Below are 16,798 nucleotides of genomic sequence, written 5' to 3'. Positions count from 1 at the left end.
TTTGTTTTTTATTTTACAGTTTTATTAAATACACTACATCAGCACCTGGTACCCCACAGTCTTTCCATCACTCGCAGACTGACTTGCTTAAAAATTTATTTTATAGAAAAAACACCTGCAAAATTAAAGCTGAAAACAAACAAAACAAACCAACCAAAACATGACACAGCTGTGGACAAGCTGCAGGTTAGCAATGAAATAAAAGGAATTACCTCCGCGTGCTCAGGTGAACTGCTTAGAACAACCAAAGCTTTTCACGCTGCAATCTGCAAGCTGGGTTCATCCACACAACCTCACCACGTGTGAGAAATGTAGCACAGAAACCACAGCCTAGGAACTTGCTTCGAGATTTAACAGCAGCTTTGACATTCTGAGCAGTTAAAAGTGCTGCGTATCTGACCAGAAGCCACACAAGGGCAGCGTGAGATGGATTTCAGTTCAGAGCTTGGGGGACCACTCCGCTGCATGGCTGCCTTGAGGGTGGCTGTTTTTAAGAATCACCTTTTGAAGTGATTACTTTTTAAAGTAATTCCTTTTATTATGATCTGGACGTGGGCTTAAGCAAGGAACACACTCATGAAACAGAACACACTCCTCGGGTACGGCACACCTCAAACTATCACACTACAGGAGAACTTCTGCGATCACGATTAATGGCATCTAACCACAGAACAACAAAATGTACACTGTATTCCTTTGTCTTCCTTACTTTTCCCAAGCCCACTCTGTGCATTCTTTTCCCAGCTCCACAAAATGTCTCAGTGGTCATTCCTGCGGGTCACAGTCCTTACGCTGCGTGAGGCCAACGTGGTGCTGGCCGAGCCGCGCTGACACTGAAGCATGCAAAGGAGGCTACTGCGAGCGCCGGCGATGCGAACCTACCGAGCAGGGTATGACTCAGCACAGGGTGTCCCATTGCTGCAGCCCTCAGCTGTGGTGGCAGTTCCCAGTGTTATGAATTATAAAACAGCATATGATTCAGAAACAAAAACAAAGGGCTTGGAGAATTGGTTGTTTCCAACTGCCGGCTCTCCAGAGCGGTGCCTAGCGCCGGAACCAGAGCCAGCTGTTGAGCAGCCAGAAAGCCACGGTGATGGAATACATGATCATCTCCCTTTTGGCACGCTCTTTGTTTTCTTCTTCCAGGAGCTGTAGACGGCGATTAAGTTTGATTATCTAAAAATAAACACAGGGGTTTAATACTTCCTTGAGAGCTGCCAGACTCCAGAAGCTTCTGAAGAGTGAAATAAGATAAGATAGGTATCTCAGGCAGATGGATTTTAAAGATAGAGACGCTGGATAGGACTGGGCCCAGCACTGTTGGAGAGTAGGAGAGCCCTGCAGAGGGACCTTGCCAGGCTGGATGGGAGGGCAGAGGCCAATGGGATGAGATTGAACGAGGCCAAGTGCAGGGTTCTGCACTTTGCCCACAACAACCCCAAGCAGCACTACAGGCTGGGGACTGAGTGGCTGGAGAGCAGCCAGGAAGAAAGGGACCTGGGGGTACTGATAGATAGTAGCTAAACATGAGCCAGCAGTGTGCCCAGGTGGCCAAGAGAGCCAATGGCATCCTGGCCTGGATCAGGAACAGTGTGGCCAGTAGGACAAGGGAGGTTATTCTGCCCCTGTACTCAGCACTGCTCAGGCCACACCTTGAGTGCTGTGTTCAGTTCTGGGCTCCTCAATTCAAGAGAGATGTTGAGGTGCTGGAAGGTGTCCAGAGAAGGGCAACAAAACTGGTGAGGGGCCTGGAGCAGAGCCCTGTGAGGAGAGGCTGAGGGAGCTGGGGGTGTGCAGCCTGCAGAAGAGGAGGCTCAGAGGTGACCTCATTGCTGTCTACAACTCCCTGAAGGGAGGCTGTAGCCAGGTGGGGTTGGGCTCTTCTGCCAGGCAACCAGCAACAGAACAAGGGGACACAGTCTCAAGTTGTGCCGGGGGAAGTACAGGCTGGATGTTAGGAAGAAGTTCTTCACAGAGAGAGTGATTGGCATTGGAATGGGCTGCCCAGGGAGGTGGTGGAGTCGCCGTCCCTGGAGGTGTTGAAGCAAAGCCTGGATGAGGCACTTAGTGCCATGGTCTAGTTGACTGGACAGGGCTGGGTGCTAGGTTGGCCTGGATGATCTTGGAGGTCTCTTCCAACCTGGCTGATTCTATGATTCTGTGATAAACACTTCAAGATAATGTGACTATTTTCCATTGCTAGCAGTCATATCCTGCTGTTCCCTAACAAGCAGGAGCAGACAGGGTGTCAACTTTCTGCACTGTCAGAACAGTTCAGGACACATGAGGATAAATCCAGCAGGGGTACAGAGAGGATCGCTCCTTCATCACTCCCTCTGCAGGTACCTTTGCAGCCCCAAGGAAAGCCTCTTCCCCCATTTTACCACTGGAGCTGTTTCTCAGTGCTACCAACAACCCTGCTTTACGTACCTGTCGCCTTAAGGAAGCAGCATCTACAACTGTCATGTCATCTGGTGTTCCCTCCAGCGTCGTATCCAAGTTGGAAAGACCGTACCTATGGAACAAGGGAGATGGCTTAGATGTCTCCTCCTCCCACCCAAGCCCCAGCAAGAACCACACTTTATCAACATTCTGGTAGATGCATTTTTTGGTGGTGATGGAGAGAATCACAACCTGTTTTCCTAGATTTTAGGGAGTTGTCGGTTTCATCAGGTTGTTTAGCCTGGAGTAGAGGAGGCTCAGGGCAGACCTCATTGCTGTCTACAACTCCCTGAAGGGAGGCTGTAGCCAGGTGAGGGTTGGTCTCTTCTGCCAGGCAATCACCAATAGAACAAGGGGACACAGTCTCAAGTTGTGCTGGGGGAGGTCTAGGCTGGATGTTAGGAGGAAGTTGTTGGCATAGAGAGTGATTGGCATTGGAATGGGCTGCCCAGGGAGGTGGTGGAGTCGCTGTCCCTGGAGGTGTTGAAGCAAAGCCTGGCTGAGGCACTTAGTGCCATGGTCTGGTTGATTGGACAGGGCTGGGTGCTAGGTTGGACTGGATGATCTTGGAGGTCTCTTCCAAGCTCATTGATTCTATGATTCTATTAGTCTTTTTAACTGAATCAAGCACAAACACACATTAAGAGGGCTTGACTTCAACTGGTTTATTGCTCTATACATTTAAGTATTTCAGAAGATTTTCCATGCAGACAGACTTCTTGCTGTCATTTGGTCCCTCAAAAGACTGGTCCCAGTTATTTAGCTACTTAATGAAACCTGAAAACTGCCTGAGCTAAAACCACAACAGATTCTAAAGGGAGGCTGGGAAAGCCTCAGGTATCTTGCATTTGGTACCTACTTAGTATCCCAAAGGACACCCACTGACATTCATGATCCCACTCAGTATTTTAGGTAGAGAACCTTGCAAATAAGGAGTCAAGCACTGAGACTCTGCTTCCTGAACCCTGTGTGCATTAGAAAGTTTGATCTCTGAGCACCTCTCGGTTCTCTCAATGCAGTGATTCAGAGGAACCATTATTCCAACTCCAGGGCAAGTCAGTTAATTATGGCACAATTAGTGTCTGTTGGGAAGTGGCAGAGAATCCAGACAGAGTATGTGATAGCTCTTAACAAGATTCTTTTCCAAGAGCTAACAAGGAGCTCCTGATGCTGCACCCTCCACTGAATTTCTCACTTGCTATCTGAAACCCTTAGCTTCCCATTGAAGCATATGAACCAACAGCTTAGGCCATGGAACACAACAAAATACACCTGCAACAATGTTGAGCATTTAGTGACAGTTAATGGTCAGCTTTGACTGAGGTGCATACAAGCACAACTCTGAAGCCTGCAAAACACTCAAGTGCCAACACTGCTTCTGTGCTGCTGGTTCTTCATCACTTCTACCGAGTGTTCTCAGCTCAGGCAGGATTCCTGCCCCCAACAGACAGCTTGACAGAAGTCTCCCTGTACTCTTATATTGTTTATAAACAAGAACTGATTTTTCTAGATGAGAGTTACATTAGTCTGAACATAGAAATGATGAGATCTTTGAGTGACACTGTAAAAGAGAAGCAGCTAACTACATTTGCTCTGTGGGTTGTGGGTTGAAGAGCAAGGAAGGGGAAACCTTTTCCAGGTGAGAGCGTCATAAACCAACTTCTTGTGAGGGAACAGTCAATAATCAACATCTGTCCATAAAGTCATTGCTGCTTTAAAACCATGGTATGAGACAAACCCCTCACAGTTTTGGCAATTCTTTTTGTTGGAAGATTTTCTCATTCAGGCTATTATTGAGTTTTGATTCTAAGGGGAGTCCATGCATTCATTTAACTATAGCTTATGCTATTTACTACTTGTAGTTCTTTCAGTATGGGCAATATCAAAGGCACTGACATTGTTTGGCTTCCTCAGTGCTGTGAAGTTCACACTGCCAGCTCAGTTATTGGAAAAGTTGATTATAAAGTAATTCAGTTATTTCTACTATTAGGAAGTCCAAAGCTTTGCAGGCACACACAAAACAAGTCTTCCTTAGTCAAATGACCTATAGGCATCTGAAAGCCAAAGATGTTTCTCAGGACATTTTTTTCTGCATTTTCTTACTTGTAGTAGATGCTAGCAAAAAAGTAATGAACAAATAGGACAATGCCATCAGCTCCACAGCATTGTTGTCCATCCCCATATCCTGGCTTCCCAGTAGAGGCTCACCATTTCAGAGAGCTGGGCAGAGTCTTTCAGAACATCTCAGCTTTGCTATTCTCCAGTCTTCTCAGTGAGGAACATTCTAAAGCCTGTGGTAAATCTTAAAAAGGCTTTCTTTATTTCTCTGTTCTCTAACTTTGTCACAAAAGCTAACTGTTTGAGGGCTAATAACTTTGCAGATGACACCGAGCTGGGGGCAGATGTGGCTGGGTTGGAAGGCAGATGTGGCTGGGTTGGAAGGCAGAAGGGCTCTGCAGCAGGACCTTGACCACCTGGACAGATGGGCAGAGTCCAAGGGGATGGTGTTCAATAGCTCCAAGTGCAGGGTGCTGCACTTTGGCCACAACAACCCCATGCAGAGATACATGAGGAGAAAGTTCTTCCCTGAGAGAGTCATTGGACACTGGAATGGGCTGCCCGGGGAGGTGGTGGAGTCGCCGTCCCTGGAGCTGTTCAAGGCAGGACTGGACGTGGCACTTGGTGCCATGGTCTGGCCTTGAGCTCTGTGGTAAAGGGTTGGACTTGATGATCTGTGAGGTCTCTTCCAACCTTGGTGATACTGTGACTCTTTAGCTGAGTTTAAATCATAAGCTGAGGAACATAAGTTTTCAGCACATCTAAATCAAAAAGTTCCAAAGTTAATGTTTAGAATATATCTTTGTCTGCTTTGTGATCATCCATGGTTTGCATATAAATAAAGAACTTCAGTTTGCTTATATCAATCAGCTTTAGGTTACTGGGTATTCATTTAGAATATAGTAGCTATACTTTCTTTTTTTTCCAAGTGGTCAAAAAATACTGCAGTAAGTGGAAAGCCTCCTCTTGATATGCCACATTTTTACTTCAGTCTCACCAAGGCTGACCTCAGTGCTTTAAGTAGAGGAGGCAGTTTTCCACCTTTGCAAACTGAAGGCCATTTAGGAGCTGACTTGAAATGTGTCTGAGTTAAGTGCCTACTAGAAATACACACAGGCAGACCCATACAGAACTGTCACAAACCTACCATCTGCTGCTGTTCCCTTCTCTACAAAAAGCATTGTTATTGAATGCACATGGCAATTGGCAACCCTGCAGCCCATCAAAGTGGTTTCTTCTGGAAGGATTTGGGCAAGTTGGCTGAAAATCAGGCATGTTTTCAGTTTAGGTTTACACCGTACTTGCTACACCTGTGATTATTTGTTGTTGTGATCTATCAAGTCAGCGTCACTGCTGCTCTGTCAACTTCCCAACCGTTTCAGGAATTAAACCAAGGAGGGTAGTAGCAAGAAATCCCTTGAGAGAATCTCTTGGGCTGTTACAAGAGGTGAATTCTCCTGATAGAGAAGAATCTCTTGCCTGGATCCCGTCTGCTTCAGCAGAAATGTAACTGCTATTTTAATCGACACACAGAGTGCAGTGGCAAATAGGAGCAACAGATTGGGGAGGGACTGTTTTATCCTTCATCCTGACTGTGAGATTCTGTATCAGTCTTGACCAGTTCCACTTAAATTATGCCAGTCTGCCAAAATACAGGCAGTGAAAAGGCACCTACAGCTACGACTACCAACCACTGAGATCACCTGGAAAAATAAGGTGATGTCGCCGTCTCTGGGGCACTTCAAGGCAAGGTTGGACATGGCACTTAGTGCCATGGTCTAGCCTTGAGCTCTGTGGTGAAGGGTTGGACTTGATGATCTGTGAGGTCTCTTCCAACCCTGATGATACTGTGATACTGTGTGATATTGTGATACTGTGAACTCACTACTACACTGAAAATATTTTAAGTATATTGCTAATGTAATTTAGGAGCTCTCCTCACACACAGAGTCAAAATTTTGCAGCATACTGTGTCTATCAGACAAGTGAGGTCTTTGCAGGTGACCTGGATGGGCAAGGAATAAAAGCCTGAAACACCTCAAGAGCTGAGAGGGAGGACAGAAGTGAGAATTGCATCTGAAAATAAGGCCACTAGAAAGAAGGAAGCAGAAGTGTGAATTTTAGACTCTAGTGGATCATGACTAACAGAAAATCATTCTTTACCTGGTGTTGTCATGATGAGGGTTAGAGGAAGTGATAGCAGCTGACCCACCACGTAACACTGGCCTACAGCCGGGTTTGGAGGTAGGAAGCACAAGACAGAAACAGGAAATGACAAACAAAGAGAAGAGGTAAGCCACAGAGAACAAAGGAGCATAAAAACACTGCCACTTGTAGACTGTTTGCACACAATGTAATCTGCAGTTATCCTGTTGTGAATTGCACTTTCACAGCTCTCTCATTCAACTTTAACCACTTCAACACTGAATGTTTATGCAGCTACAATGTGTAGGCAAACTGTGGATTAAACAGCTTCATTTACGGAAGACAAATTGTTGCAACAGAGCTTTGGGCAGAGGTTATCCACTTTACAAACCACTAGGTTTAAAAAAATAATAATCACCCTCCCCAAACTCCAAACCCCACAAGAATGGAAAAAAAGCCCCAAAATTTTATCTACAAATACTTCTAAAATCCTTTTAAATATTTCTCTCCTCCCTCCCAGGAAAATGGAGATTTGTGTTCTCTTCATTCATCTAAACCCTAGGCCAGCAGCCAAAGGACCATTCATTGGATGTGGCACTTGGTGCCATGGTCTAGCCTTGGGCACTGTGGTAAAGGGTTGGACTTGATGATCTGTGAGGTCTCTTCCAACCTTGGTGATACTGTGATACTGTGATACTGTGATAGTCTGAGGAGAAGGAGATCCCTCCAGGAAGAAGTGACTAAGTTTCAAGCAGATAGTGTGAACATCCCTTGTAAGAGTTGCTCTTTCAAGTTCTTCTCTTTCTAGACAGCGAGGAAGGAAAGGCAGAGCTTTCCCAGTTGCTGCAACTATATAACGCACATGAACTTTGGGATAAGGAGTTCCTGTGTCCCATGTCATGTGGACACCAGCAGTACCTCCTGCTAGAGCCAGTACCCTGTTTTCAGCACCTCTGGCAATGAGGCATCAGTGTTACACATCCACAATGTGTAATAAACTGATCAAGAGCCTGAAAGGTTGCAGTTCCTTCTGTGCTCCCAATGCCAATAAGGGCTACCTGTGCCTGTACACTTAACTCTACACTCCAGGCTATATAGGTGTGAAGATCTTTCAGGCAGGTACATGCAGGAGGCATGGGGTGGTTGGGAGAGCATTGTAGCCTGGCTGAAAACAAGGAAGATCCATGCAAAAAGTATCACAACCACTAGTTTCCTAAGAAGGACCAGGATCTAAGAGTTAGTAAAACTACTCAGTGTTAACTAACTCACGCTGCCCTTCTCAAGGAGAGATGCAGGCCAGCAGAGCACTTGGATCTGTGCAGATCAGGAACCTGACTTAAACCAAATCCTCAACCCCTCTTCCCAGCACAGCCAGGCTGTTAAGAAGCTGCACATGATTATCTTCCTTTTGTTTGCAGTTCACATTTTATTTCTTTACAGGTGGACCCAAATGGATCACCAGACATTCCCCTGCCCCTCCCACACTTTTTACTTACTTGTTTGTGTTTTTTTATCAACAGTAACAACAAAAAAAAAATCATTATATAGGTCACAGTGACCTCATGGCTGATACCTGCTCACCTCAAAAATCTGCAGCAAGTATTTTGGTAAATACAGAATGCAGAAGTATGATACAGTCAAGCTGTTAAACACATGGTTGCCTTTAAAAAACTAACCAAGAGCACATTAAAACTTGGGAGTTTTCTGGCTCCTTCTGTCAATCCCATCCCAAACATTAACTCATGATCAGAAGAAGCCATAACTAGAGAACAGGAATACTCATCACTTCAGTATTTCATTGCAAACACAGTGGCAGCCTGAAACACGAAGGGAATGCACAGTAATTCAGCTTAATAATAGGCAATAAAGCACAGACCAATCAGGTCTGTCTTGTGCTGCTCAAGAGTGCGGCGTGCACTGGAAATACCACAGTGGTAATGCACTCAAACACATGGTCTGGGAGGAAAACCACACTGTGTGAACAGCCTAGGTACCTGGGTTGGCTTCTGTTGTGTCTGTGCATGTGCACTGGGGCCTGAGGCAAGCATGTGCTCTTTGCTGAGCAGAAACAGCAGCTATGAGCACCCCCAGTCTACTTTAAAACTCCTCTGGAAATCTCAGAGAGGCTGTAAGAACAGGCTCTAGGACTTCACAGGCAGGTTCTGGATGTTACCTGGGTAAGAAGCTCAGCTTTTGCAGCACAGGAAGGACTGGTGCATCGAGGAACCAGTGACTGGATGAAACTGCTCTCCTCACTTGTCTCCCTGCTTTACCTGGTTACTTCAGTAAAGCAACAGGCTGCTGCTTTCCCCAGGCTCCTTCACCTCTCAGACACATTTCACTTTCTTCTGAGCTCGCTTGTCTCAATCTGAAGCCGTGTGTAGCCCTCTTTGTTCACATCTTGTTTTAATTCTACCATGGAAATTGTCACCTACTTGCTCAATACAAAAAGTAATCTCATAACACCTCAGGATATGATCATGTGGGAGAAATTTGATGTTTAAGAAGGGTGGTGGCTTTTTAAACAGGGCTGTGCTGAAGAAAGGAACCAGTGATACAGTTCCTTATTTTCTTCTCCTGTGGTAAAGGGTTGGACTTGATGATCTGTGAGGTCCTTTCCAACCCTGATGATACTGTGATACTGTGAAAAAGGTACTGACTCAAGAGATGAAATTCATATAACTGAGATTTCACTGCAACTCTGTGCAGATATGAAATTGCCTTTTCTCCTGCACTCAAGACATCACTAAAGTCTCCTCAAATGCCAAGTTTGGGGGTTTTGTTTGGTTTTTGATTGCCTAGACCACAAAAGATCAGCATTTCCAAGACACTAGACACAGCTCCCGCAGTACTACTCAGCAGAAGTTGAAACAGAGAAATGGTTAGAACTACAAAACCAAAACTGACCTATTGTTCTTGTCCAAGCTGAAGGAAATGCAAGAGTAAACAGAGTGTTGAGAGTGACCATTAAACTGTTGTCCATTAAGTAACCTATTGTGCAAGCAGTGCTGGCTACACGAGGTATAATTCATTACCTGCAGTAGCAGCAGCAGCAAATCAGCACCTACCATGAGCAGGTTTAGTAGGTGGGAAAGTACTTGGGATCAAAATAAAATAAAGCAAGCCATGAACCAGGTTACAAATATTTACAGCAACAGATAGTCAGACATTGTTCATTTTAAAAGGTTTCATCCAGTATTAAGCATAAAACATTAAAGTAGAGAAGGTTTTGAGATAGAGAGCACATTGCACAGAGCGAAAGAAGAAAGTGCATAGTTAGAGCAATTATCAATCATTTTTTGCAACCATGCAAGTGGATCATCCAAATTTCACATTCCTGTGCCAGCTTGGAGTAATAGTGGCCATCTAAACAGCCACTAAGAACATGCTTGCACCTTATTGAAGGGCTCAGTATTTTTGCACCTGCTCGTTCAGGGGTGTCTGGAAACAGGTTTCCCATTTCTTCTGGGAAGGTTAGTAGGAACCCAAAGCAGGAAGAGTGGTGCAGCTTTTGAGTTCTAGGCATTTTCTGACAGCTGAAGCAAGCTGAAGGTGTGTGTCTGCACATGCCTGTGCCTGCCAGAATCCAAGGAAAGGCAGGCAAGGACATGCCCAATGGCAGCCAGGAATGAACCTGTCAGCTCTGCTGCAGACTGGGGCAAGGGCTGGGATTTCAGTCTCTATTTCAGCAAGGACCCTTGGCACAGTATCCACAAGTGCTGTTGTTCATAGATCCCAGAATTCCTCCTTAGGGGGAGCTTTAATTTTGTCAAACAAAATGAACTTGTAATTCTATCTAACTGTTAATACTGACAAGGGAAAAAAGGTATTGATGTCTAACTGGCATCAGTCCCACTTTAAAAACATAAAGGCCAGTAAGGCTGGAGTGCTCTACACACACTTCAGGGACGTTAATATGGACATCCATGTACTGTTAGATCAGCAAACCTGGTGAGCTACAGGTGGTGCCAGCTTGGGAAGTGACTGCAAACACACAGACATTCACAATAAGATTGGCTTGATAATCACTTTTTGTGACCAACCAACTGGAAAGCAAACAATTTACCCACACTACAAAATACTGAGAGTGCTGCTAGGCTATCACCAACCAGATGACAAGTTTCAAAGAACTTCCTAATGCAGGCCACAAGGATGAGTTGCAGGAGGAAGGAGCTGTACTCCTGATATTCTTGCTAGTGATCTCCTCTAACTGGACCTCTTGGTGAGGTCTTGGCTAGCCCTATGCTGGAGATGAGTGCAATTTGTACCTGAACCTCTAGCTGGCATGCTATTGACATGGAAATTGCTTCTGGTACATTAACCTTGCTAGTCTTAGTCTTTATCAATGTGTCTATAACATAAAACATGCTGTTCTTTCAAATGCCAAATCCATAAACAGTCCAGCTGTGCTAGTTTGAGCCTAGCTAGAATGTTTTGGTGAGAAGGACAAAATTATAGGCTGTGGAAGGAAAACAAGGCTGATGTCTACCTCACTCATAGGCTTGCTGAGATGTATAAAAACAAAAATCCAAACATAGATAAGGGAGTCTCACTTCTGCTGCTGGGGCGCTCTGAGCTGCATCTCTCTAACCTCACCCTCTGTTTTGCCTTCCTAATCCACTTTGCTCCAAACTTCCATTCTTCCTTGGGACTGGGGTAAGGTTGAGAGGGGTAGGGGGAAGGTGAAGGGGTGGTTGGGAGCCCCTCCTGGGGACTCAGGTTTCTGGGAGGGCTGTTGTGTTTCTGTATTACCTTTTCCCTTGTCTATTACTGTCTATAACTGTCTATACTGTAAATATCTGTTTGTATATTGTACTAGCTATAAATATAAGCTTCATTCACTTTCCAGAGCCAGCTGAGTCTAGTCTGGGTGATTTCCAAAGTGTGTGTGGGGCAGGGAACACCCAAACCATCACACCAGGGATATTAGCAAGTGGGCCTAACGCCACAGAAGAGCACAGAAATACTACATGCCACATACATGGAAATACTACAGCCACGAGGCTGGGTTTGGGTCACTGTCACTCAAGGTACCAGCTCATCCTTAAATTCAGGGGCAGCATTAAGAGAGGAGCAGCCAGCCCCTCTGTATGCATTGCCTTTCTTCCTGCCAGCATCCAGCAGCAAGGTCACCGTCAGCTCCCTACCAACCAGAGATAATTGTTCCCAGCACAAACAGTAACATCCTCAGCTCTTGACATGTTATCAAGAGCAGTGCCTACAACCTCCAGCACAATGTTCTACCTTGTTGCTGAACGTTTGTTTTACCCCATGACACCATCAAACCAATCTTATTGATGTGCACCATCACTCACCAAGGAGAAAGCAGAAAACAAGGCTAAGAAATCTGCAGGCTCAGGGTCAGGTGTTAACTGCAGGAAACTGACATTCTGGGGCCAGCAAAATCCCTTGCACTCACAGATCAACACTTGCTATTTTGATTTTTATTGGGAAGGAAACCCAAACAATGCTGCCTTTGACTGGAACAAAAGCATTTTGAAATGTGAATTTTGGACAATTAAATTGCTTACGAAGAGTGAAAGCAAAGGAAAAGGAAAAGCAAATCATTTCATCTCATAATTTTGCGAAACAGAAACCAAACTTGACTAAAAAAAAAAAGACAAGAAAAGGAAAAGAAAAATACACCAAAACCAAATCAGCAAAAGCTGGCAGAGTCAGTGACAACCAATCACCTGCGGTTTTCATCCAGCACATCCAAGACCTGCTGGTAAGCCCTACGAGTGGAAGACTGGATAAACGACAAAATGCCACGAGCAGAGTAAAGATTAGTCCCATCTTCAGGTAACATATTGGGAGGACAGACACGAGCCTGTTGCAGTGATGGTGTCACACTGTTTATACAAGCACAGTAAATGGAGAGAGAAACACTACAGTCAGCTTTGGAATTGGAGAAAAAAAAAAAAGAGCAAGAAGAGCTTTTCAGATAGACCCCATTCCAAAATGCTTATTGCTTGCTTTTGGTTTACCCTTCTCCCACCACTCCCAACTTCTAGTCACGCAGGGATCGTGTTTAGACATGTTCTGCAGAAACAAATATGAGTAACAAACCAAGCACAAACTAACAAGTTAGTTTCAGAAAGTCCTTGGTCCAGCTAAATCTGTAGCTGTTGCAGTCAGTATTCATTGTCATTAACAACTCCTACACATAGTCCCTTCTCAGAACAGGAGCAGTTTTCAGTAAGGAGAATCTCACAGACAACCTCTTCAACCAAAAATGTTTCTTTGAGCTGAGACTAAAGATCAGGACATGATTTGCACGTGAACAAAGTTTAAAGGCAACTGCAAGAAACATCAGTCAGTCCCAGTGTTTGGAAGCAAAACAAACATGGAATCACAGAAATGAGCATAATAATCTCCTCTGTTATTCAGAGTTTTTATCATGCCAATGATCTCTCTTAAACCTCCTGAAAGCATTTGTGATTGGCACAGGGTTTAATTCAAGTATTTCTTTTACAGTTCTGGGTGGGGGTATCAGAGGAAACAGCTTTAATTCAGGTTAAAGGCAGCCACACAGACAGACTGTCTTCTCATTAAAGACGTGCACACTCATCACCTTGTCTCCAGACTGGCATGAAGGACAGAATTTCTCAAACTGTGAAAAGTGAACTCTCCAGAGAGATTCCCTTTCCTAAGGGAAAAGACTGGAGCAGAAAAAAACCCCAAACATTAAATGCTGTCCCCTTTTCCATGTACTTTTGATGGCTTATTGGCTTCTGATGTGGAATTGGAATCCTTGCATTCAGAATTGCCTGGCAGTGGCCAACAAAGAGCTGTTTCTCCAGCTATTCAGAACTAGCCAAAGAAAGAAACAAGCACACTAAAGCTATTTTGAAATGCATTTTTTCCTTTGCAAATCAGTTCTGAGTTGAAATTATCCCTTTCCTTTGCCATCAGGTGTTCTTCCTCCGTGTTCTTCACACAGGGAAATGATTTGGTCGAGTTTGAGAAACCCTGAAGCACCATTAGAAACCACACACTCAGTGTAGCAAAGGCTCTTGCCAGTTTCCTATATGAAACTAGAGATGCTTAGTCAGAAAATTAGTACTGCAGAGAGCTAGAAGATGAAACACACTCTTGATTTTCATATACCAGGTAATATTTAGGCTTACGTGCAATCTTGAGTCGAATGAGGTGACTGGAACCGTGGCATTTTATTTCTTGGGACAGTACCTGATCCGTGCCACCTTGAATAATAATTGTAAGCTCTTAAGTAAGCATTCTTGTCTGTAAAGGGATTGTAATGTACAGAGCTGACATTACTGCTACACATCATTATTGTACAAGGTACCTGCTTGGCAGCCTCAGGTTCTGTTAAAGAATTGGGGTTTATTGAGAATTAATGTCTTGGGTGAAGCCCAACTCCTGAGACGTTCTCAGACTTTTCTTTATGTGCAAGTGGATGACAGAAGAGAGAGAAAAGGAAACAACCAACTGTTTGTACTCTGTAAAGAACAGTGTGAGAGGGACCCCAGACAACTTCTTCATTTCAATCTCACAGTCTATTGCAGAACATTTCATTTTGCACTTTGTAGGTCAAGCAAACTGCACGGTACATCCAAATGGGGGCACTGGTAGATAGCAGCTGAACATGAGGCAGCAGTGTGCCCAGATGGACAAGAGAGCCAATGGCATCCTGGCCTGGATCAGGAACAGTGTGGCCAGTAGGACAAGGGAGGTTATTCTTCCCTTGGACTCAGCACTGCTCAGGCTACACCTTGAGTGCTATGTCCAGTTCTGGGCTCCTCAATTCAAGAGAGATGTTGAGGGACTGGAAGGTGTCCAAAGAAGGGCAACCAAGCTGGTGAGGGGCCTGGAGCACAGCCCTGTGAGGAGAGGCTGAGGGAGCTGGGGGTGTGCAGCCTGCAGAAGAGGAGGCTCAGGGGTGACCTCATTGCTGTCTACAACTACCTGAAGGGAGGTTGCAACCAGGTGAGGGCTGGTCTCTTCTGCCAGGCAAGCAGCAACAGAACAAGGGGACACAGTCTTAAGTTGTGGCAGGGGAGGTCTAGGCTGGATGTTAGGAGGAAGTTGTTGTCAGAGAGAGTGATTGGCATTGGAATGGGCTGCCCAGGGAGGTGGTGGCGTCACTGTCCCTGGAGCTGTTCCAGAAAAGCCTGGCTGAGGCACTTAGTGCCATGGTTTAGTTGATTGGATAGGGCTGGGTGCTAGGTTGGACTGGATGATCTTGGAGGTCTCTTCCAACCTGGTTGATTCTATGATTCTAAATATATCATCCAAGAAGGACAGCAGTATCCTATATTAGAGCTTGAGTATTATAGTCCTATTGACAAAAGAAAGGTTTAAAAGGGAGTGCTCCATGTGGCTCTTCAATGGAGTCCTCATCACAGCATCTGAATGGACCACCCTGTCTATTGGGAAGTTGAATCCAGGAGGTAAGAGAAATAAGCATTGAAAAGAAGTATAATTTTCTATAGGAACTTAATATATTCATTCCAAGAATACATTTTAGTAGAATGCATTGACCTAAGTGGTCTAATTTATAAACAAGGAAGCTAAACTCAGAAGACAGAGACCACATTTGCAATGAACCTCTAATGGAAGTTGAGTTAGGTAACACTCAGTGCCACCTGAGCTAGCAGAAATTACACCAAGCAGGTGCTTGCTTCTGTTGCCTGTTTTCAGCCATACAATGACACTTTCACATGTGCAGCTTCTCTTAAGTAACTGCCACAACGAAAGCTGTATCACTTTTGTTTCCACTTGTGGTTTTATTTCCATGCTCTCTATAACTATCTGAAAGGTTGGAGCAAGGAGGAGGACAGCCTCTTCTGCTCAGTGTCAAGTGACAGGACTAGAGGAAATGGTTTCAAGCTGCACCAGGGAGGTTCAGGATGGATATTAGGAAATACTTCTTCATTGAAAGAGTTCTTAAACATTGGAATGGTCTGCCCAGGGAGGCAGGTGGAGTCACTGTCTCTGCAGCAGTGTGGGGACCTGGCGCTTAGGGACATGGTTTAGTGTTGACCCTTCAGTGATGGGTCAAGGGTTGGACTGGATGCTCTTGGAGGGCTCTTCCAACCACTGTGATTCTGTGAAACTTAAAATTCCTTTTTTGTACAGTCTATGTCCTGTGGGCCTACACAGTAAGGAAATGAGAGTCCAGAGATATCTTTTTCACCAAGTGCAAAGCTTGACTTTCCTGCATTTGTGTGAGCCATGCGACAACCAAGTGGCACAATCTGAACTGACAGAACCTTCTCCTGAGAGTCACCCAGGTATAGATTCATACCCTGCACTTAAGAGACTTGCAAAACCTGGATGAGGGACAAATGCCTGACTCAGCATCACTGCAGGTGTCACTGCACATCTAGAGAGACTTCTTTCTTTGGGTCACACTGAGCCAGGAGCAGCAATTAGCACAGAAAAGCAGCAGTTTCTAGGAACCTCAAGGATTTCAAAGCAGATGATTGCTGCATTAGGCACAGCATAACTTCTGTCATAAGAAAGCACTTGGGAGGACAGAGAGAAATGAAATACTACAAAAATGGGTTATCTGCAGGTCAGCAAATGTGGAATGTGCAGTGAAGAATGTCAGTTCCTTCTAACACGGGCAGTGGAGGGCACAGACACAGCAGGTTCCATAGCAGCTAACTTGGTGGTTTTATTCATACCAACAGAAGAGAAGAGCTCCAGGATCAATCTGAAGTTTATGTCATTTACCCAAAAGACTACTCATCATGGAAACTGCTGGGCATTAGAAGTTTGATGACAAACATTATGCAGGTACTGACATGGGCATCAAGAGAGGAGAACTCTTCTCCAGATGTGTCATAATTTCTAGGCTTCTGTAAATGCTAAGCTGAGTACCCCAAGCTGCCAGTTACATGTTCACTGATCACATCCATTCTAACTGTACAGGATTCTAGGTGTGTAGTGTATTGCAGAGCCTCTGAAGGACTTGCAAACTGACTGCAAATAATATTTAGACCATTTACAAGCAATACTTCTATAGGCAGCCCTTGAGCTGCAGCAAAGCACAGGGCTGAGTTTTACAGAATTGGGATATTCAGATTCAAGAAGCTAATAAGGACCTTAAAGGTAGGAATCAGCCCAATTAATCCATGTGACTTGGAGGACCTGAGGAACCTAGACATTTGCAGTCTGTAAGCTT

General features: G+C 44.8%; 1 protein-coding gene across 8 annotated transcripts in view; it reads right to left on the bottom strand.

Moving 5' to 3' along the window:
* Nucleotides 1-16,798, bottom strand: part of MFF (mitochondrial fission factor) — a 28,451-nt gene continuing 11,653 nt past the window's right edge. The window contains exons 5-10 of one of the 8 annotated variants that reach the window (XM_064152806.1): nt 13,776-13,850; nt 12,339-12,497; nt 9,553-9,570; nt 6,664-6,726; nt 2,431-2,515; nt 1-1,176 (exon numbers count right to left, since the gene is read on the bottom strand). In XM_064152806.1, the coding sequence (XP_064008876.1) occupies nt 1,045-1,176; nt 2,431-2,515; nt 6,664-6,726; nt 9,553-9,570; nt 12,339-12,497; nt 13,776-13,850 (532 nt within the window). In that variant the 3' untranslated portion in view covers nt 1-1,044. The remainder of the gene's footprint in view (nt 1,177-2,430; nt 2,516-6,663; nt 6,727-9,552; nt 9,571-12,338; nt 12,498-13,775; nt 13,851-16,798) is intronic. The other 7 variants (XM_064152807.1, XM_064152808.1, XM_064152809.1 and 4 more) reach the window with 7 other exon arrangements.

This window comes from Pogoniulus pusillus, chromosome 13, assembly GCF_015220805.1.
Source record: "Pogoniulus pusillus isolate bPogPus1 chromosome 13, bPogPus1.pri, whole genome shotgun sequence".
In the NCBI taxonomy this organism is placed as follows: domain Eukaryota; kingdom Metazoa; phylum Chordata; class Aves; order Piciformes; family Lybiidae; genus Pogoniulus; species Pogoniulus pusillus.
This window is presented reverse-complemented; position numbering and strand designations above follow the sequence as displayed.